General features: G+C 35.3%; 3 protein-coding genes and 1 pseudogene across 6 annotated transcripts; 2 read left to right on the top strand and 2 right to left on the bottom strand.

Moving 5' to 3' along the window:
• Window positions 1-211: 211 nt before the first annotated feature.
• On the bottom strand, window positions 212-2,321 carry LOC119191114 (annotated as a pseudogene).
• A 782-nt stretch (window positions 2,322-3,103) lies between these two features.
• On the top strand, window positions 3,104-10,654 carry LOC115452519 (polymerase delta-interacting protein 2). Its single transcript, XM_037445003.1, has 7 exons — window positions 3,104-3,210; window positions 3,288-3,567; window positions 4,645-4,689; window positions 6,935-7,112; window positions 7,479-7,642; window positions 8,133-8,338; window positions 10,008-10,654. The coding sequence occupies exons 1-7, from the start codon at window positions 3,119-3,121 to the stop codon at window positions 10,123-10,125; spliced, it is 1,083 nt and encodes a 360-aa protein (XP_037300900.1). The 5' UTR covers window positions 3,104-3,118; the 3' UTR covers window positions 10,126-10,654.
• Window positions 10,655-12,171: 1,517 nt separating this feature from the next.
• On the bottom strand, window positions 12,172-18,423 carry LOC115452518 (5'-AMP-activated protein kinase catalytic subunit alpha-2). Its single transcript, XM_030181069.2, is given in 8 exon segments — window positions 12,172-14,515; window positions 14,646-14,765; window positions 14,979-15,090; window positions 15,519-15,714; window positions 16,378-16,677; window positions 16,963-16,983; window positions 16,985-17,269; window positions 17,948-18,423. Coding segments are annotated over 8 exon segments (1,554 nt in total). The 5' UTR covers window positions 18,215-18,423; the 3' UTR covers window positions 12,172-14,262.
• A 146-nt stretch (window positions 18,424-18,569) lies between these two features.
• On the top strand, window positions 18,570-20,949 carry LOC119191113. 4 transcript variants are annotated; one of them, XM_037445002.1, is made up of 4 exons: window positions 18,570-18,729; window positions 19,463-19,584; window positions 20,079-20,154; window positions 20,802-20,949. In XM_037445002.1, exons 1-4 carry the CDS (start codon window positions 18,694-18,696, stop codon window positions 20,823-20,825), a joined length of 258 nt encoding a protein of 85 aa, XP_037300899.1. In that variant the 5' UTR covers window positions 18,570-18,693; the 3' UTR covers window positions 20,826-20,949. The 4 variants fall into 4 exon arrangements, with proteins under 4 accessions (XP_037300899.1, XP_037300897.1, XP_037300898.1 ...); XM_037445000.1 differs by having other exon boundaries at window positions 20,028-20,154; XM_037445001.1 differs by having other exon boundaries at window positions 19,460-19,584.
• The last annotated feature ends 391 nt before the right edge of the window (window positions 20,950-21,340 follow it).

Here is a 21,340-nt window from a genome sequence, read left to right as displayed (position 1 = left end):
ATATGTCTTAAATATAGTACCCAAAACGTTTTTTTTTACTTTTTCAATACGTTTTTCGTCAATAGTCTAAATGAGGTATTGAATGTTACAGTTGCCAAATAAGAATGCATACATTGAACCTGAGCATTGAACACAATATTTTCAAAAAAATATTCAGAATAATGACATTGTATCAATTCAGTGACTTGGTTAAATAATTTAAACAAAGGTATCCTTTGTTTACAAGTTGTAATGTTTACAGATCTTTTTCATTCGAAATATAAAGTATGCAAACTTCTTAAATGTACAAATTGACTTGACATCAGTGATTTCTTTAGTTTATAAAATTTTGCTATTCATATTATTTCAGAATACTTATAATCTAGATCGAATACTTTACGAAATCTTAAGGTTACTACAACTCAGACTTAAGACAATAAAATTTATTATCAATTTTCGATCTTAGATTTCAAATACATAACTATCTCAGTTTAGACCGTATTCTTTGATTAGCTGGCCTGCAATGACCAGCCTTTGTATTTCGGAAGTGCCTTCATATATCTCTGTAATACGAGCATCACGGTAGTGCCTTTCTGCTGGCATATCTGATACGTAACCCATGCCTCCAAGGATCTGCAATAGATTGTAAATTGTGTTATATTATGCACTAAAATTATTGCCTCAATACATTAAATCAATACATCATAGTTTCATTGAAGAATAGGAATCATGTATGAAACATCTAGGAAATATATTATTTAAAAACAAAAAGAATTACAACTGGCTACTCATAAAATTTTCGATGAAATATCAAACTCTAAGACCTATGAAATATTTTTTGTACCTGTATACACTGGTGAGAAAGGAACGTAGCTGCCTCGGACGCGGCCAGTTTCGCCATAGCAGCCTCTTTGGTATAGGGTTGTTTATGGTCTTTCAAATATGCAGCACGCCACGTCAGGAGGCGCGCCGACTCCAACTGGAGTGCCATGTTAGCCAACTTGGTTTGTATGGCTTGTAACTTCATAATGGGCTTTCCAAATGCCATTCTTTTGGATGCATATTCTATTGCTACATCTAGGGAGGCCTGGAAAATAATCACAACAGTACAGAAAAGTGTTGATTATCCAAACATTCATTAATAAAACAACCTCTTAATGGAATAGCCAGGCTCACTTTGACAGACCAATAGTTAGCATATAGTTTGATACATTATTATTTGAATAAACCAGTTTTCTGAATATGTATGTCCACTAAATTATTTTGGATAATTGACATCAGAATAAATCAATAATTATAACATTCAATGCAAATTATACATCAAAAGATATGAATTATGTATGATAGGGTATTTTTTGGTCAACCATTACCTGTGCAATGCCCAAGGCTTGAGATGCTATACCAATTCTGCCTGCGTCTAAAGTCATCATGGCTATTTTAAATCCAAAGCCGGGCTCCTCCCAGAATATTTTCTTTGGGTATTTCGCAGTCTTCAAATATAAGTGAACAAGTAGAGCTACCTCTTATGCCTAATTTATCTTCTTTTTTTCCTAACTCCAATCCTTTTGTTGGTTTTGGAACAATAAATGCTGAAATTCCTTTATGCTTTAAACTCTTGTCTGTGGTTGCAAACACTACAGAAGCTCTACTTTCATACCCATTGGTAATCCAACATTTTGTTCCATTGAGGACCCATTTATCTCCTTGAATCTTGGCTACTGTTGATGCTGCACCAGCATCAGAGCCATTACCAGGTTCTGACAGTGCAAAACAGCCTACAATATCTCCTGAAAGTAATAATGTATGTGCAATATACATATATATACTGAATTGTACTTGCCCAGAAGAGTTGTATTATTCTTTTTAGTATAAACTGTATTATTATTTGAATTTAGAATATGTTTAGTTAAGAACAAATAAGTGGACATTAAATTGTTTGCTCAGTAAAACAAAAACTAACCAGTGCAGAATGGTGTTACAAACTCCTTTTTTTGTTTCTCTGTTATTCAACCCAGTAGAGGGCCAAGATACAGGAATTATTAACTGACATGATGACACCAGCGTTTGGCACAGCCACAAGATATCTCCTCTAGAGCTATGGCATATGCTAGATAGTCTAACCCAGCTCCACCAAGTTCTTCAGGCGTCGCAATGGACATAAGCCCTAATTCACCCATTTTTCTTAATAGCTTCGCAGGGATACAAATGCTCCCGGTCATATTTAGCTGCATTGGGCTTTAATTCTCCTTCGGCGAAGTCACGGCATGTTTTGTATAGCATTTGGTAGGTATCCGGTAAAGAAGATAAGGAAGCAATGCATCTTGAATGCCGAATAGTTGCAGGGGCTACAAAAATTATAAAATTGTGTCAAAACAATCATAGCTTTGTGGGCACTTCGGTGGACAAATATATCGTCCACTTGGGTATCGAAACAATATCGTGTTAATAAATTGATATAAGAGTAGTTGAAGTAATTACATTTAGTGCATAGGAAGAAACTTATAAAAGTAAAAGGTATAATTTTAGTGTCTCGATCTACTAAAGTCGTCAATGTAATTTCTATTTTTATAATAAAACTTACCCGATTTTGAACAAGTTTAGATATTGTTTATTAACATATTTATGATGATATGTATGTAAGATATTTATCTTACAAATAAAAATAAAAAGTATAAAAAATAAGATTGCCTTTGAACAAAGTTGAACTTTTACCCTATGTTCCAGTTGCCAAAACATATGTTCAATATTCGAGCTTTTTATGTGTGGAAAAGGTTTAATACAGCAATGTTTAATGCTATAATTACTAATATGTGTTCTCTGGATAATTATACACCAATGTCCTCCTGCTTTTCGTTAGAAATAACCGTTGCCTATCAATTTAAATGAAATATAAATAGATTTACTATTCAATTATAAAGTTTTTGCATACAAAAGAAGAGATACAAAAAAATATAAAGAAAATGATGATGATTGATGCATATTTTTGAACTAAAAAATATTTATATCAGAATAATTAAAATGTCCCTCTGCAGGCAAATTGCGGCATCTGTTGGTATTTTGTTTGATTCGCTTTTGTCTGTCAAAACTCAAAAGTGTCAAACAAAAATAGGAAAAAAATACAATTTAATAAAATGATAAAATGGAGATATTGCTAAGATTTGTGCCTGCACATACATTACGTATAACAACATCTAGAATATTATTATTAACTCATGTGGCTAGTTATACTAGGTTTGTTTAATATTTAACTAGTTTTGCTTTTGGTATTACGTACATAACCTATGTGGAGTGTGTTCCGTATTTTACAGATTAGCTGAGGTGGGGAAGTTAGAAGTGCCTAAAACCACCGGAAAATATGACACAGGACAACTAATATTGCATAAAGTATTCGGATATCGCGGTGTGATACTGTTTCCGTGGCTAGCAAGAGTGTATGATAGAGATGCTACTAACAAAAAGGAGAATCCAGAAACATCGGCGTCCGCTGAGGCCTCCGGAGATTCTTTATCGAACGCTGGTAAAGAAGTTAAAGGCAGGACTCACACATTCTACCAGGTCCTCATTGACACTAGGGATGCACCATACATAGTAAGTGGTTATGTTTATACAAAAACAATGCGTATTCTCTTGTATCAAATTGTAGATAATTTTAAATTTAGAACATAAACACATATTTGTCCTAAACATTCAGCATGCTAAGATAAAATTAGTATTATTTTTATAAATATTTTAATAGCATGGAGTGTTTTTCATAATTACTGTTGTGAATAATTAAAATAGTTTTTAATGTTTTTTTTTTTTGCATAGCTTACAATAATTTTCATACATTGTAACCAATTAGATTATGTTGGTTTAACTTGTATAGTTGTGGGCCAATATGTTCACATACATACTTGTGTTCTCTCTTACTTACAATATTACATGGTTGATTCGAGATGAGGTGCTAATTTACATGCCTTGACCTATATGTATACTTATTATGGTAGACTAATAAACAATATGCATGACTTGGATAGACAATACTTGTTTGTACAATGATACATATATAAAACTATTTTGCAGAGTTTATACCATTTTATATATTATAATTTTCTATTGATGTTTCAAAGATTTTGCAACATTTCTGGTCAAGGTGCGGATACATCTGAGGTAAGACCCTGCCCGTGACCATAAAGCTACAGAGTCTTTGAAATGTTGGGAGAAAATGTGTATATAAAAAACTACAATAAAATCCACAAAATAATTTTATCTAATATTCATATTAACATAAAAAATCATTATAGATACGTAAAGTAGAAGAAATTAGATATTTAATATTAATATGCTATTCTTCATGACATTCAGTAGCTTTCTTAATTTTTAGATTAGTTGATTTAATTTGTATGAAACTAAAATATATTGAATTAACATTTCATTTGTGTAAAGACTTCTAGACTTTATTTGTCTCTGGTATTGCTAATATGACAATACTATTATGAAACATCGTTACATCAATATACTGACCTGATTAATATAAATCATGTATGATATTATTTTTTAGTGAAATACTTTATTATTTTTTGATTTAATAGGGGTAATGCTAGCATTATAATATACCCATGCAGTATATAACAGTTTGGAAACATAGTTTAATTATACATTTAATAAAAAATATTTATATTTTTGACTGTGCACACAAACATCGACATGAGGCCAGAATGGAAGAAAAAGGTATATTAATTGAAAAAAATACAAATCATTGTCATATTTGGACTAACTATTTGGTTTGTTGAATGTACTAATATGGATGCAAAAGTTTGTGATTAAATTGTTGAATTAGTGTTTAAATACAATACATTTTAATATTAGTCACTAATAAAAAAATGTGTATGACATTTTATCATTATACAAATTATTTATGATCTATTTAAAAATCTTATTCAAACTATTATTTTGACAATTTGTTAGTTCCTTTTACACAATTTACATTTCATATATGGTTCTTGTTGCATTAGATTCATGTAGCAGAATGTTCATAATAATTATTCTAGTCCAACTTGGTCAATTAAAAGGCGGTTTCAGGCTAGAATACTTCATTAATCTACTCTTACCTATTTCATTTACTGAAACAGGTAAATCAAATTTTTTACATTTTTTATCCTGTTCTCTAGTAGAATAGTTGGCATAGGGGGCATTCCACGTGAAGCGGGCACGAAAAAAAACTCGATGTCTCAGATTTTCGTAATATTTGATTATGTTATACCTGTATATGTCCTCGATCCAGATACAAAATATTATTAAAGTATAAAGCCTGGTAAGCGAGTTAAAGGACTTTGAAGTTTTAACTGGCCGGCTGGTATACGCCACTTCGATATATAAAAAATATATTTATATTACTGACGGTGCACAACAACATTTTAAAAGATTTAATTGTATTAACTTGTTATATTTCAAACAGGATTGTGGTAAAGATGCAGAATTTCATTTTCGTGCCACTTCACATGGCAGAAGGGCAATTTGACGGTCTCGGTGGTAACCTAAAACGTCTGGAGACACAGGCTAGTTTACATAACGCATTAAACAAAGCCATCACGATACCCGACCGCTTATACATGTAGGCTAGAACATCAATGCCACAAACTCATATTATTATTACTACTACTATTTATTATTATTATTCATATATATTTTAATGTTTCAAACTTGTATTTCACAAAGTTGGCATATTTATATAATAACTTTTTCTACAAAAATAGCCAATATGGTATATATATATTATCCTTGCCAAGTTTCAAATGTTGTTGTGCACCGTCAGTAATATAAATATATTTTTATATTATAATCAGATGTAATTGAATCGTTAGAGCGATGCAAAACATGATAAAATACTCTAATCGAAAGTATTTAGTTTAATTGAAAGTTTTTACTACTTCGCTCTTTCTGGCGACCGCCGCGCTTCGGCACTGTAATCGGTCTAGCTCCTAAACTACTTTTCAGCCCATTATGAAACTTCGCAGGGATTATCTATACAATAGTAGCTATTTTTAGAAAAAATAAAAGAAATATAAATATGCCAACTTTGTGAAATTCAAGTTTGAAACTTTCAAACACATTTTTCAAAGAAAAAAAACATTTTTCAATTTCAAAAATACAATAAATAAGCTCATTAAATGAAGTATTTATTTCATTGCTTTATTTATTTTATTGTAACATTTAAAAACTTGATAATTGGATTCGAAGTGGCGTATACCAGCCGGCCAGTCAAAACTTCAAAGTCCTTTAACTCGCTTACCAGGCTTTATACTTTAATAATATTTTGTATCTGGATCGAGGACATATACAGGTATAACATAATGAAATATTACGAAAATCTGAGACATCGAGTTTTTTTTCGTGCCCGCTTCACGTGGAATGCCCCATAGACTATTTTGTTGCCATATTTCTTGTTACAATAATATTATTATGTTTGCATATAATGCAATTTTGAAACAGCAATAAGGAAAAATATTTTCATAGTTTCAAAGGATCAATAATAAATCATAAACACAATGTTGGAAAATTTATGTGGGCACTACTTTATCAATTATGCCAATATTTTCATATACTTACACTAGCAGCAATCATATTGATGTGTACAGTGCAATGATGCCATGGTAATTGAGAGGGCAGTAAGTCAAATGCAGCCAATTTTTACTACTGATTTGGAATATACATTAAACGAACTGTCATCCTATCTAGGTTTCATACATCATTTATTCATAATGTATTTTCTTGTTTGATAAACAGCAGTAAAAACTATAGTATAATCTAGTTACCGATATAATAAAACAGAACCGTCTTTTCTGACTGACTCTCAATTACCACAGCAAAATTGACTAACAAACACGCTTATGACAGCATAATACAATTAATCAATTGACTTAAATATAGTTTAATTGGTTGAACATACTACTATTTACGTGTATAACTGTTTTAGCGAGCTCAAACGGAGGCAGTAACGTTCCTTGGTAACCAGGAGTCTAGTCGTAGTCTATATGCCATCCCAGGGCTTGACTATGTGGCTCATGACGACATCATACCCTACACGTCGGTGGAGCGCGTGCCGCTGCAACACGAGCTGTTTGACAAGTTTCTCATGCATAATCCAGACAAAGGTAGTATTTACTTACCATTGAATTGTTTTCTTTTGATATTTTATGGAGTATAGTTTGTGCATACCATTTTTTAAGATTCAAGGTGCTCAATAAATTCATCGCAGTTAGAATTCGGAACCTCTGTTCATGTGTACTAACACAAACTTCATAGAATGTATGTACGCAATAGGCGTAAAAAGTCCGCGTACCTAAAATACATGGTCAGTTATTTTAAAAACATGTTTGCATGGGCCTAAACCTAAATCAAGGTTTAATGTCGAGCAGTATAAAGTAGTATAATTTGGTTTATTTATATAGTAAAAACTGCATATTTGTTTAGTATGTATTTATTGTGTAAATTTATTGTTTTTTACTACTCCATTGTAGATCCCCCCTTCATAGCGCAAGAAACGCTTCGCGCGTGGCAAAAGAAGAACCATCCGTGGTTGGAACTGAGTGACGTTCACCGCGAGACCACAGAGGGCGTGCGCGTCACTGTTATACCATTTTACATGGGCAGCCGTGAGTCCCAGAACTCTGCTGTCTACTGGGTAAGCTAAGCTTTAATATATATTTTGAATGGTCCTAAACAAGTTTGAATTCTCAATTCGAATTTCCATTAAAAACTGTGATTTCAGTGGCTATTATTTGTAGCCTTTATTTGTCAAAGGTGTTGCTCGCGAATTCGACCGTGCGAAAAGTCTTACCTGACGTCCTTATCATTGCTAATAATTCGGATAAGCAGCCTTGATGTTGATCCAGGATATGGTCATTCCGAGAGCCAAATTACAAACAAATCCGTTCAGCTATTTGTATGTTCACATCTAACATACATCCAAAAATCCAAACATTATCACAAGTTTCCGCCTTTATAATATGACTAAGAGTAGAAGAGTAATATTAGTAAGAAATGAGATAACATCATCATTACCTCGACATTAAATAGGATTCCTCGGAGCCTGCGCGCGGACTTTAAATAAGTTGAGTACATTGACGGTATTGCATTCAGGAGAAGCTACCATTGAAGTAAATATGTTGTAGTGGCGTTACTGCATCCGCCTGGAGAACCTGGGCGCGGCGGCGGTGCAGCTGCGCGAGCGGCACTGGCGCATCTTCTCGCTGAGCGGCACGCTGGAGACCGTGCGCGGGCGCGGCGTGGTGGGGCAGGAGCCCGTGCTGGCGCGCCACGCGCCCGCCTTCCAGTACAGCAGCCACGTCAGTCTGCAGGCGCCCAGCGGACACATGTGGTAACTACACAACACTATTTAGTACATGGTCAATATAGTAGCGCTGTAAAGGAAGGAGCAGGGGGAAGGAGGTGGTGCAAACCGGGCTAGCGCCCAGGGCCTAGCGCGATGCCTTAGCTGACGACTTTCTTTTAAGGTCACCACATTGTTAACCACGAAAATAACTTATCTACTAATCTATATCTATACTTCTATACTATTATATAAAGCTGAAGAGTTTGTTTGTTTGAACGCGCTAATCTCAGGAACTACCGGTCCAAATTAAAAAAATCTTTTTGCGTTGGATAGCCCTTTGTTCGTGGAGTGCTATAGGCTATATATCATCACGCTATACCCAATAGGAGCGTAGCAGTAATGGCTAATCTCAGGAACTACCGGTCCAAACTGAAAAATTCTTTTTGCGTTGGATAGCCCTTTGTTTGTGGAGTGCTATAGGCTATATATCATCACGCTATACCCAATAGGAGCGAAGCAGTAATGGCTAATCTCAGGAACTACCGATTCGAACTGAAAAATTCGTTTTGTGTTGGATAGCTCTTTATTTGTGGAGTGATATAGACTATATATCATCACGCTATGACCAATAGGAGCGGAGCAGTAATGAAACATGTTGCAAAAACGGGGACAATTTATTAGTTTTGAGAGCTTCCGTTGCGTGGGCTGCGTAAACGGTTAAAGTTATGCAACAATGATGTATGACGGGATTGTTCCTCTTAAAAGTTCTAAAAAATCTATACTATTATATAAAGCTGAAACTTTGTTTGTTTGTTTGAACGCGCTAATCTCAGGAACTACCGATTCTAACTGAAAAATTCGTTTTGTGTTGGATAGCCCTTTATTTGTGGAGCGCTATAGGCTATATATCATTACGCTATGACCAAAAGGAGCGGAGCAGTAATGGCTAATCTCAGGAACTACCGGTTTGAACTGAAAAATTATTTTTGTGTTGGATAGCCCTTTGTTCCTGGAGTGCTATAGGCTATAAATCATCACGCTATGACCAACAGGAGCGGAGCAGTAATGAAACATGTTGCAAAAACGGGGAAAAATTATTAGTTTTGAGAGCTTCCGTTGTGTGCGCTGCGTAAACGGTTAAAGTTATGCAACAATGATGTATGACGGGATTGTTCCTCTTAAAAAGTTCTAAAAATATATTATAAAACAAAGTCCTCCGCTGCATCTGTCTGCCTGAACGTATTAAACTCAAAAACTACCCAACGTATTAAGATGAAATTTGGTATGGAGACAATTTGAGACCCGGGGAAGAACATAGGCTCCCGGGAAATTACTACTTTTATAACGGAAAACTTTAGCCAAAACAACTTTACAACGCGGGCGGAGCCGCGGGCAAAATTTTTGTCTATATTTTTAGTTTAGCTAGTGGTCAATATTTTTGCTCTCGCCCATGGCTTCTTCCTGGCTGGGACCGCCGCTAAATGTTTATAAACTCACTAATCAATCATGGCATTTGATAATTTATAATATTATGCAGTTGATGAATTTGCATTACACCGAGGAAGCCGAATGAACTTGGCTATATTTATAACAATGACTTTGGATGAACAAACCAAATTTGATTTGTAAAATAGTCCGTCCAATGATAATTTATTTTGTGCATATAATGACCATAGAAATTGAACTCACATACATCAACGTTATTTCATTCCAGGGGCACGTTTAGAATGGAGCGCGAGGACGGGTACACGTTCGACTGTCGCATCCCGCCGTTCTCGCTGGAGAGCAAGCCGGACGAGGGCGCTCCGGTGGCGCCTACCACCGCCGCGTGACGTCACATCCGCCTCCGCCCCGGCACCACAACCCCACACAAATCCGCGTGATTAAATATTTATTCTTTACTCCAGTGATGTTGTCATTGAGTAGAAAAGATAAACATTACATAGTGAGAGTGTGGCCAAGAATTTTTGTAATTGGAAATTATGTAGATTTCGTTTAGGAATAGGAAATTAACCTTTTGTTTGTTCGGAATTGGCTATGAAAACCTTGCGAAAGGACCGTGGATTCCATGCTGACGATTGGCGAATATGAAGATTCGCGCCTGTAAACAAATATTTTTGGCGGTTCGTAAGGATGTGATGAATGCGTTCATTGTGATGTACATCAGACCAAGTCATATTTTTTATTTTAGACGTTTTTTTGCTAGAAATAAAAAGTGATGATTTACGTTAGCTCTATTTATTTGTTGATATTTTTAGACAAACAGTAGAAGTTCATTGCATCCGTTTGTTTGTAATATAAAAATTCCTTAGGCTTTATTAAATAATTCCTAGATCTGTAATAAATTACAGTATTCTATAATTTTGTGTTTTATTTTAATATACTCACAATATTGAAGAATTTGAAGTTCCTCCTTAACGAAATATTATACAGGGTTGATACACGAGAGGGGCATTAAATTAAACCACGTATATTATACATACTCAGTATTAATTCTTAATAGTACAAAAACAAATCGCGTGAAAAATACAAAAGTATTTTTTTCATACACCTTAAATAACTGATTAATCAAAGTGATATGCAAACACCTTGTATAAATATTTATACTGACCTGCCTCACAATCGGCAACGTCACAAAAAAGTCTTGAGTTGTTACCTCACCGCGGGGGGTAGCGGGAGAGTGCGGGGCGCGCGGCGTCGCTCGGGCTAAGCGGAGCGTATTTGTATTGTATGCACGTATGCAAGTAGGTAAAGTGGTATGGACACAGCAATAATTTCTTAATCAGTAATTACACACTCATAGCCACAGCACTTATTATTCAATTTTTTTTATTTTCGATATGTCCGCCATCGTTATTAACACAAAAATTATATCGACGAACAATATTGTTTTGCATTCTTTTAATAATTAAACTCGACCTTATGTACATGAAAAATAGGTCGAGTTTCGCGTGTTAGTTTAGCCGGCTAATATTCCAAGGACGAATGGGTTAGTGTAAATAGGGTTGTCAGCTATGTTGATCTGAAATCCGGGAAAAATAAGAACTAATAAAAATCGAATATTTATTATGAAAGAGGAGCAAAAATTTTTTTTGGTAGGTATGCATTATTCACAGGTATGAAATTTTATAAAAGCTATTTTGAGGCTTAATGTTTTTTCCTCTTAAAGTTGTATTCTTTTACACCGCGAGCAGCTTAGAATGTCTTTTAATTATAAACCGCAAACTCGTAAAATCTTTACATGACGTGTAGTCAACTTTAACGTGAGATCATTAAGGCGATTATGATTTTTGATTGTAATTTATTAACTATGCTGAAAACACGTCCGGCAGTAGCATTTAAATTGGAAATTTCACACTATTCTCTCAGTAAATAGTTTTCAACGTTCAGATTATTTGGGAACAAAACAACTACAAAACACCGAACAAAACCGAGTGGGTAAGAGACTTGAGTGCATGCGGTACGATGACGACCGGCGCGGCGAGGCAGTCCAGTTCCGGGTGATTTTTACTACGTTATTAAAGTCAAGAAATTTTAAAATCGGATCGCCTTTTGCCAGGAGAGTTGGCAACCCCAGCTGTACATGACCCTAGACAAGGAGCTATATGTAGATACTGACAGCTGTTAGGGCAGATACCTACATCGTGTTCTGAATAAGCAAAAACGAAAAAAAATCCTGTGACTAAACTACTGCTTATATTTAAATGATCTTATGCGTAGGGTCTGAATATATTACATGGTATATGTGGTTTAATTTAATGCCTCTCAGTTGTATCAACCCTGTATAGGACCCACTGTCTGTCTTAGTTATTTATAACGCAGTAAAAATTTATATTAGTAAAGCAATTGGGGTTTTTAAGTAAATAAAAAGACCAAACTTACTAAAACTAAGAGATTTTAATAATGATCGACTAAAATTAAATGTTGAATTGCTTTATACACATATTCAAAGCTGTACAATAAATAATTTGTACACTACAGCTCGGCCAAATAAAAAAAATATATTGGCCAGAGACTAAAATATTAAATTACAACAAAGTTCACAATCTGCCGCCAATGTTACCAACTTACGTCTAATTTACTTTCACAATGTAAAGAAACCTTTACCAGTATAAACATTCTCCTTATTCAGGTCAAAATTAATTTAAATTACTCGCAAACCACTTTTTATTATACAAAAGGCACTTCCTATTTATTCTTCACTTTGGTATGTTAACCATAAATAAGCGATTGCTTTTTATCGTAGGAATAAGGGGAAGGTTCAGCAAAATTAATACTGTAGGCGAAAATTATAAGAAAACGAGATTATAGTATCTTATTATAATATAGTTCTGATGTAGTTCCTACTATGCACCCAATAAGGCAGTCTGACTATTACTATGGAAAAATACTAAAATTATTCAACATTATATTTATTTTATTACGCGAAAGCTATAATATGTCGAGGCGTATTTTTGTAACAACTGTGATAAATATATGGTGTTCTATTTAAATTCATTATTAGTTATGAGCATTGGATTTCCTCTGCCCCATTTCATTTGTTCCCCAGGTTTATTTAGAATCAGGACAACCTCCAATATTGGCATTCCCAATCTTTATTACCCGAAGTTAGTTATTTCAAACGCTTTCTATTTCTGTCATCCAATATGTAGGTAAAAGCTATGCCTATCAGGCAGCTTGTGACTATATTCAGTCTGGTCAAAAGATTGGGAATAGCTATATCGCATTCTAAGGCTGTACGGCTTAAGTTTTCCGAATCGGTATGTTTTTTACAGGGCACCGATATCCTCTGAACAGCCAGTTACGGAATATAGTTATAGGGCTGGCTGTTTTGAGATGTCTTTATTTTACTTATTATTGAAGCTAAGGCTCAGTTATTGCTTATTTGTTGTGGAAAATTCTACAAGATATTGTTTTAAAAAAATAAACCGAGTATGCAATTTTTAAATTTTGGACTCATGCACGCGCCATTTTGTAATTGACATCGCGCGTTTTTAGCACATATCAGTTCCAAACTACACCACTGAATCTTGTTTAATGCGCGTCTTAATTTCGTTCGAACGTCAGTACGCTATAAAAGTATGTGTGCCCTAGTCCTTCGCCACGAAAGGGAAATATAGATTTTAACAATGATTATAGGTTCATGATTACTGTAGCAATACTGATAAATATGATTTTAACCAATATGTAAGGCGATGTTTTTTATGAAAACATATTAGGATGAAGCAGCATAAGACCTATCGAAAGACTGTTATCTATATTTAAATATTGCTCTAATAGTATTAGTGGGCAAAAATGGTGACAGAGATTGGGTTCGATGGACAAGACAATCGATGTTACCGTCACAACGCCTATACTACTATGTCAAACGAATAAGTACTCGAATCCCATTTTCGAACAATGCTTTTAATCAATTGATTGCAAGAATAATTAAAGATGTCCAAAGCATTGTCTGCGGTATTTTATCAGCCCACATCAAAGGCTAAGCGAGTGCCAATACGTAGGCGACGCAACGCAACCTATCGCAGATTTAATTTCATTTTGTACTACAATCAAGTGTGTGCCAGCGATTCTATACATTGTTACATGTTACATTATCTGCGTGTCAGTGTCGTTGGCGCTCACGTTAGAAAAAGCTCTATAAATATAGGGGAAAAGACACAACAATGGAAAATTGATGATTATCTTTCTCATATTGCATGTCGATGTTTTTGTCAGTTTGTACAAACAGGCGGGACTAGACGCCATGTTTGCGCGTCCATAGATTACTTCCAATAGATACCGCACGAACAGCGCACGAGCATTGCATAGCAATAAAGCGATCTGATTGGTCAATTCACGCAAGCCCGTTAATGTTTGACTTTCGAATATAGATGATTGATCAAGCATTTCTAATTCACTCTTGGTTGCTTACTTAATGCCCACACATGCATGTCAATGCGGTATCTATGGTACGTCACGATGGTCGGTTACCGAGCGAGTTGTATGATGAGAGCAGCGCACATCTCGAAGAACTCCATGGTGTGGTGACCCTGGGCGCCGGCGGGGGTGACGGGTAGGGAGGGGGGAGCCGGGGGAGCGAGGGGAGACGCGTCCTCTTCAGACTCCTCACGCTCTCCCGATAGAGATTTGAAATCCAGAAGGTAGGATTTGTAGTCCACTTGGTACAGCTGAAGGGACATTTTCACGTGTTTTTCCGTCATTTTGTTTAGCGTGCGCACTCTGAAATAAATGCACGAGCGTTATGCAATTAGCACATTACATTGGAAGTTGTTTCGCAATTAATGACTATAAATAGTTTTGATACCATGATATATTTATAATATTATGTAATATTGCAAAGTGTACGTACCTGACGTGGTATGGGTTTATCACTTTCCATTCGTAGTCGAGCGCTTTCATGGCGCGGAACACTTCTAGCATAATGTCGTTCGGCTTGCTTTGTGATCTTATACCTAAGTGCCATTTAGCCCTGAAATACCAAATATATATTATAGATTTTACAGATCATATCGACATAATATATTTTATCAGTAGATATTAGGCTGGGTACACATCTTCAAATTACAATCATCAAAAATTAATGGTTTACCACAAAAGGTTGTTAAAAATTGTTAAAAACTAGACTTCAAGTCCTGTAATTCAAACTTTTATGGGTTAACGACATAAAAGTAAGAATATGTACCGTTTGACGGGCGTGCCCTTGGCCTTGTCCTGCGGCGGGTGCGCGGCGCCGCTGTCGCGCAGCGGGGCGATGCGCTCGGGGTGCGGCCGCGCCGGCTCCGCGTGCGCGCCGCCTGCACACACACACACATTTAATATTGGTTTTTGTTACTTTCATCGAAAATAAAATATGGTACGGTTTCGGTTCATCCCTAAAAGGGTAGGCAGATGTGCAACTGGGGCATCTACTTTTCGCCTGTGTTTTGTCCCATGATGTGATAGGAAGCGGGCCTATCGCCATATCGGTAACAAATTCCAGTCTCTGGGCTGATATTGAGCAGAAAAACTCAACATCACTTTTTCCGAACTAGGATTCGAATCAAGGACCGAGAGCAGTGTTGTACTGCACACGCAATACAACTATGCCACTGGGACAGCCAGCATATAAAGGGTAGGAAAGTATATAAAGGTAGTTTCAATTTTCAAATGCGTAACATTTTGACTTAATTAATTCAAAGTGAATCTAAAAGCTATTCTCATAAGAACCAAAAAGTTAACTCACCAGCAACATAGAAGTCCTTGATCTCCGCCTTAGCGGCCTCATCAGCGATACGCTTGTTGTCTATGATCAAGTGGTACGCGATGGCGAGCTGGTCGTGCGGGTCGCCGCTCAGCAGCGCGTTGTGCACCTCGTGCTCCTTCACGCCGAACTTGTCGCACACCTCCGATATTGCCTCCGTGTCGATCACGCTGCTGTCCTAAGGGTTTACATAAGTATAAAATGTATGCTTCAAGATCGGCCTAAGTGACATTAAATTGATATGATATATAGCTTTTGCTCGCGCTAAAAGACTTTCTAAGATAAAAATCCTGCTTTATATTTTCCCAGGATAAAAAGTATGTACTCAACGAGTAATGTAGCTTCCTATAGTATAAAAATAATTCAAAATCGATGTAGTAGTTCCTGAGATTATGTTCAAACAAAAAAAGTATAGATATAAATTTCTATGAGAACTAAATAATAAGTTTTAATGTATGAAAATGTGACTTTAATTAATAGTATAGCTGGGATTAATGGTGATAAATGATGATGTAGAAATATTTTTTTTAAAAATAAAACATTGTTGAATTACCTTTAGTTTCCATTTACCACATAGGCTGTTTTACCATTTGTGGTGTCTTACTATACTGTGAAAGTACGCAGGTGCGATCCCCTACTGAGATATGCGATACACTCATTGTGTGAACCACAAATTTTTCATGGTTCCTGATGCCACCTCACCCATAAGTTATACGAAAGTCTGACCACAAACAATTAGTGGGAGAATGTCAGATAAATATTATTAACATAGGAATTGAATATAGGTATTCTCAGTTCACTGTTCTGGCATAGACTCACTAATCAAATTACATACTACTACCTGTTCAACGGGCGATGGAAACAGATATCCAGGGAGATCCTTCTGGAACCAATCGTGTTTCTTTACATCTTCGATGGTGGCTCGCTTCATCGGATCTACTTGCAGCATCATACACAGCAAACTAACAACACTCTTGTTTAGATACTCTGGAATTGGGAATATTCCAGACTTGATCTTTCTGAATAGTGTTGGGACGTGTTCGTCGTCGAATGGTAATGTACCGCAGAGGAGAGCATAGAGGATCACTCCGCACGACCACACGTCTACTTCAGGCCCAGCGTAAAGCTTCCCCGATATCACCTGGAAAGTACATTCTAAAGTCAAAGTAAAAAACGTTTTTGTTTTAAGCAATTCTTAGATTTATTGAATATGTGTCAGAGTGCAGTGAACAACAAAAAATTACGATATTTCAAAAGTACCTGTTAAGTATGGATATTCACATCCGTTAAATACTATCTAGTAATTTAATGGCATTTGAGGGTAATAGCTGACTGATATGAAATTATTTTCACACTTTGCATCATTAAAAATATTTTTAGCACAAAGTAATAAAACTTAGCATTCCATCAATTACAATATACTCACTTCAGGAGCAGCATAATTAGGGCGAACCACAAGAAGTCCTTAAAAACTCTCCATCCATCATCATATTCGAGAGTCCAAAATCTGCTATCTTGACATGCATGTTGTGGTCTAACAGCAAGTTCTCTGGCTTGAGATCTCTGTGCACAATCATGTGCCGGTGACAGTAGTCCACTCCTGAGATAATTTGCTGGAAAAACCTGCGAGCCTCATGCTCTTGGAGCTTTCCCCTCTTCACTATATAGTCAAATAGTTCACCGCCAGAAACATATTCCATTATCATGAATATGTCTGTTGGGGTTGATATGACCTGAAAAATAAGGTTTGTTAATCCATTTATGGTTGTGAAGATTAGTGTCCGTGTACTTGTAAAAGAAGATATAAAACTACTGTGTAGTGTTAGGTTTATGACTATTTGGCCTAAGGGCCTATTCTACAACTACCAAGTAAAGGCTACTCATCACATAAATGTATAAGCTGACCAAATACAAAGGACACACTTCAATCTATGCTCACATATAAATGGTATTGAAATGAAGCACTATCTTCATTATTTGTTTATTATTTCTTTATTTATAAATTAAGTAATATTTGAATTATTGATATTGAAATTTGTAAAACAGGCCCTTAGTCTCTTTATTTTCTGATAACAATATATGAATACTACTTAAAATGTGGTTGTGATCATAATATTATTAAAGATAAATGGTTATAATAAAAACTTCATTTTATGTATAGTCATCTTGTCCTTAACTGTTTATAAGTATAACAGTAGCACTGCTGTAATTAAAATGAATAAATCACATTTTTTTTTAAGAATATTAGCAAACTATGAACATTGTTATAATAACTTATTGCAAAATAAATTATGCACCCTGTTTTCTAAATATGGTATTGCATTCTAATTGAACCATACAAGTTTATTGTAGCGTTTTTATTAATATTATTATATCAACATTATGAAGGTCATCAAAACAAATATATTTACCTGGTACAATTTAATAATATGAGGATGTCTGAATAATTTGAGATTTTGAATCTCGCGTCTGATCTTTCCCACGACATCTAGAGATTTTATTTTCTGTCTGTTTAGAATCTTCACTGCAACCTTGTGCTTGGTTAGTTGGTGTTCTCCAATCTTTACTTTACCGAAAGTTCCGACACCTAATGTTGCACCAAGTGTGTAATGGCCTATTTTCACGATTGGCTGGCTGTTGCTGCTCGCTGGAACTGGTTTTTCAGGCTTTTCAGCCATTTTCGCAACAAATTTGATCGCAAAATAAACAAATTGTTTACATTAGGATAAATCACCAAAATATTTTCTTTACTATGGACACCAAACTAGTAAAGTATGTAAACTCATATCAAAGTATTTTTGTGGAATATACGCAATTTAGCACGACCAACCAAAATGAAAAACACGATAAAATGTCAATGTCATAGAGTACTTGACATTCTTGTGGAATCTTAAATATCAATCTGTCAGAAAATGTAAGAAATGTATGGATGCGTTCTGTGTCGAACTGTGTACACTATAGTTTAGTTTAGATGGCAATAATTTTAAAATATTGCCTATGATTTTGTCTATGGGTTACATTGCTTACCTCGTCCCGCACTCCCCATTCCCGCCCCGCCCTGTTATTTTTTCCCGCAAGAGCTAATGTGGAAAAATTTTATATTTACGGATTTATATGTGTTACTTTCATTGTTTTTCGGTTTTCGTCAGTTTTTACAATGGATAAGTGTGGAATATGCCTAAAACCTGCAGTTGTGAGTATCTCCATCCATTTTCTTACGAACATTTTGTGTTATTCTTTCATTATTTTTTTGTTTTCTTTACGGGTTTGTTATAAAAATAACGCCCCTGGATCAATTTCGGTTTGTGCCTTTGAGAGAGTGCTATGTTTTTGGATCAATTGTGTCGCAACTGCACTGGAACATCCTGCAATGACTAGAAAAAAACCTTTACATTCGAAACCTGCCCGCGTATTTTTTTTACTCGTCTGCTGTCGGGCGGTCGGACGGTCTGTTTTTTTATGTCTGGCTCAGCGCCGTGTAAAAAAACAAGAGTGTTGTTTTTTTTGAACATGAATAGTGAACCTTGGCTTGTTCCACGGGCGCAGTAATTTCCAATAACTTTGTTACGACAAAAAAGTCTACGAATGTTGAATATAATAAATACAGTCTTGTACAAATAAACCCTAAAATTGTTGACTAGGAGTAAGGTGACGAGAATGCTCTTTATGATTGTGAAAGTTGTGCATTATTGGTACTTCCACACTGTTTTTGTTTGTACAACTTATGACCTACATTCTATGTTAGTGATAGAACACACCTTAGTTTTTATATCTATGAACTTAGAACCACAATCAAAACATTACAATGACTGTTTTTGTATACATTTAATTAAGTTATCACTTATTTTGCCGTTCTGGATATGATTTAGATCATAATTTCTATCTATGACAAGTGAAAACAATTGTAATTTTATTTGTCACAGCAGCTGTTTGAAACGGGCAAGGATGGTGTGTATGCATGCTTCAAATGTCAGCCATTGGTGCCAGAGGTGTCCATTGGGGAGAACAGCTGTGACCAGCCAGAGCGCACTCCTCCAACAGTGAAGAGGTTCAGAGATACTATATTTAGATTTATGTAGTCTTTATTGCATCAAAATTTTATTGTAACATGTGTTAAGACAAATTTTTAATTCCTTATTTCATAGCAAATGGTATGAGTGTTGACTGTTTGAATGTCAAATTAATACTGGCTGCAAAAGTGAAATTGATAAAGTGATCATAAAGTCCATCAATATTAAGGATAACTATCTTATAGCCTGAAAGCCAATAAGAGTATTGCTAAGTATATTTTCTAGGTCTATAGTTTATGACACTGTTTGTCGTCATACTTTGGACTGCAGTATATTATTTAGAGAGTTGCTTTAATAAGCAATAGGAAAAAAAAAATTACACTCAGATTATAGTTTATTAACAAGTAAGGATAATCCATATAGGAATTATCAGTTTAAACAATTGCTACAACACAGTCTGTTAGGCAATAAATGTTTGTAGGAGAGTGGTGAGCCCTCATTGTACTGTGGTGTATGCCACAAATCATTCCAGAAAAATGTTCAGCTGCAGAACCACTTGCGGAATCACCGTGCCGAGCGACGCTTTGTCTGCACCTACTGCAATAAAGGTAATTACCACATTATTTGTGTATCTGCTCCTATTATATGTTAATAATACTTGAATGTTTTCAAGTATGGTGTTTCAATGTAGGATAATAAAAAACAAACAAATGTGAATAAAAAAAACACATCCAATATCACGCTACATTTAATTTGTTTGACTTGGCATCAAAATATAACAAGTTCCTCAGTTAAATACCTATGATTTTTATGCTATATATAGATACTATTTTTTTTATACATACACGGCAAGGTGACCCGTTGCACCTGAAGATAAGTGGAGTGGGGTTCAATAGAATGTCGACTAACGAGAGTAGGATTACCGCTAGGCAGTCGACACAATTATGCCGGCCTGTTGGAACCTGATATACACAGGATGATCTCAGAACCAACACACTTGTGCGGGCCACTATAACGGGTTTAATACCGATTACCGCTCGGCAGTCGACATAATTATGCCGGCCTGTTGGAACCTGATATACACAGGATGATCTCAGAACCAACACACTTTTGCGGGCCACTATAACGGGTTTAATACCTTGTGCATGGTGGTCGCTATCTGGAATGGATATAAAATATATCTCACCGCCAACATACTTACTCCACTCAAATTGTCTATTCCACTAGTTTTAATAATTAACATTTTTATTTGTAGCATTTTCTCAATCTAACAACTTGAGAGCTCATCTCCGCATTCACACCAATGAGAGGCCATTCAAGTGCTCCGAATGTGGAAAAGCTTTTACACAGGTAAAGACATTTATGTTTTATTGGATTGCTTTATAATAGCTGTATGAGTTTTGAGTATCGTTCTTTTATTTTTAATTATAAAAATTAAAGCATAAACTCAGCGATGAAATAAATCAAGAGTTTATAAATATACATGTTATTGTTATTATATTATTATACCTGTTATATTATAGATTCGATTGGATAGTCACAGGTGTCACTAAAATAACTTATATACAATACATATCCCAAAGAAAAACTAATGTAGGTATAAGATATATTCTATTACAAGATACATTAAATAAAAACAAAAACTTTAAACTTTATAACATGTTTGTCGAGTTAGAAAGATCTTTTCTTTGCTTTATTATTTGTATTATACTGTTATTAAAATACATCTCATTATGGTAATAGAATTGAATGATCTGAATAGTAGAAACTCAATTAATGGGATCATCTTGCAGC

This window comes from Manduca sexta, unplaced genomic scaffold, assembly GCF_014839805.1.
Source record: "Manduca sexta isolate Smith_Timp_Sample1 unplaced genomic scaffold, JHU_Msex_v1.0 HiC_scaffold_1050, whole genome shotgun sequence".
NCBI classification, from domain to species: Eukaryota; Metazoa; Arthropoda; class Insecta; order Lepidoptera; family Sphingidae; genus Manduca; species Manduca sexta.
This window is presented reverse-complemented; position numbering and strand designations above follow the sequence as displayed.

What these genes read in the sequence shown, in the direction of transcription:
- LOC115452519 (XM_037445003.1), top strand. Translation starts at nt 3,119, where the DNA reads ATGGAGATATTGCTAAGATTTGTGCCTGCACATACATTACGTATAACA. An exon ending in CATGTGGCTAGTTATACTAG is followed by an intron (nt 3,211 to 3,287) that starts GTTTGTTTAATA and finishes CGTATTTTACAG; the next exon opens with ATTAGCTGAGGTGGGGAAGT. An exon ending in CATGCATAATCCAGACAAAG is followed by an intron (nt 7,113 to 7,478) that starts GTAGTATTTACT and finishes ACTCCATTGTAG; the next exon opens with ATCCCCCCTTCATAGCGCAA.
- LOC119191113 (XM_037444999.1), top strand. Translation starts at nt 18,694, where the DNA reads ATGGATAAGTGTGGAATATGCCTAAAACCTGCAGTT. An exon ending in TATGCCTAAAACCTGCAGTT is followed by an intron (nt 18,730 to 19,459) that starts GTGAGTATCTCC and finishes TATTTGTCACAG; the next exon opens with CAGCTGTTTGAAACGGGCAA. An exon ending in CTGCACCTACTGCAATAAAG is followed by an intron (nt 20,155 to 20,801) that starts GTAATTACCACA and finishes TTTTATTTGTAG; the next exon opens with CATTTTCTCAATCTAACAAC.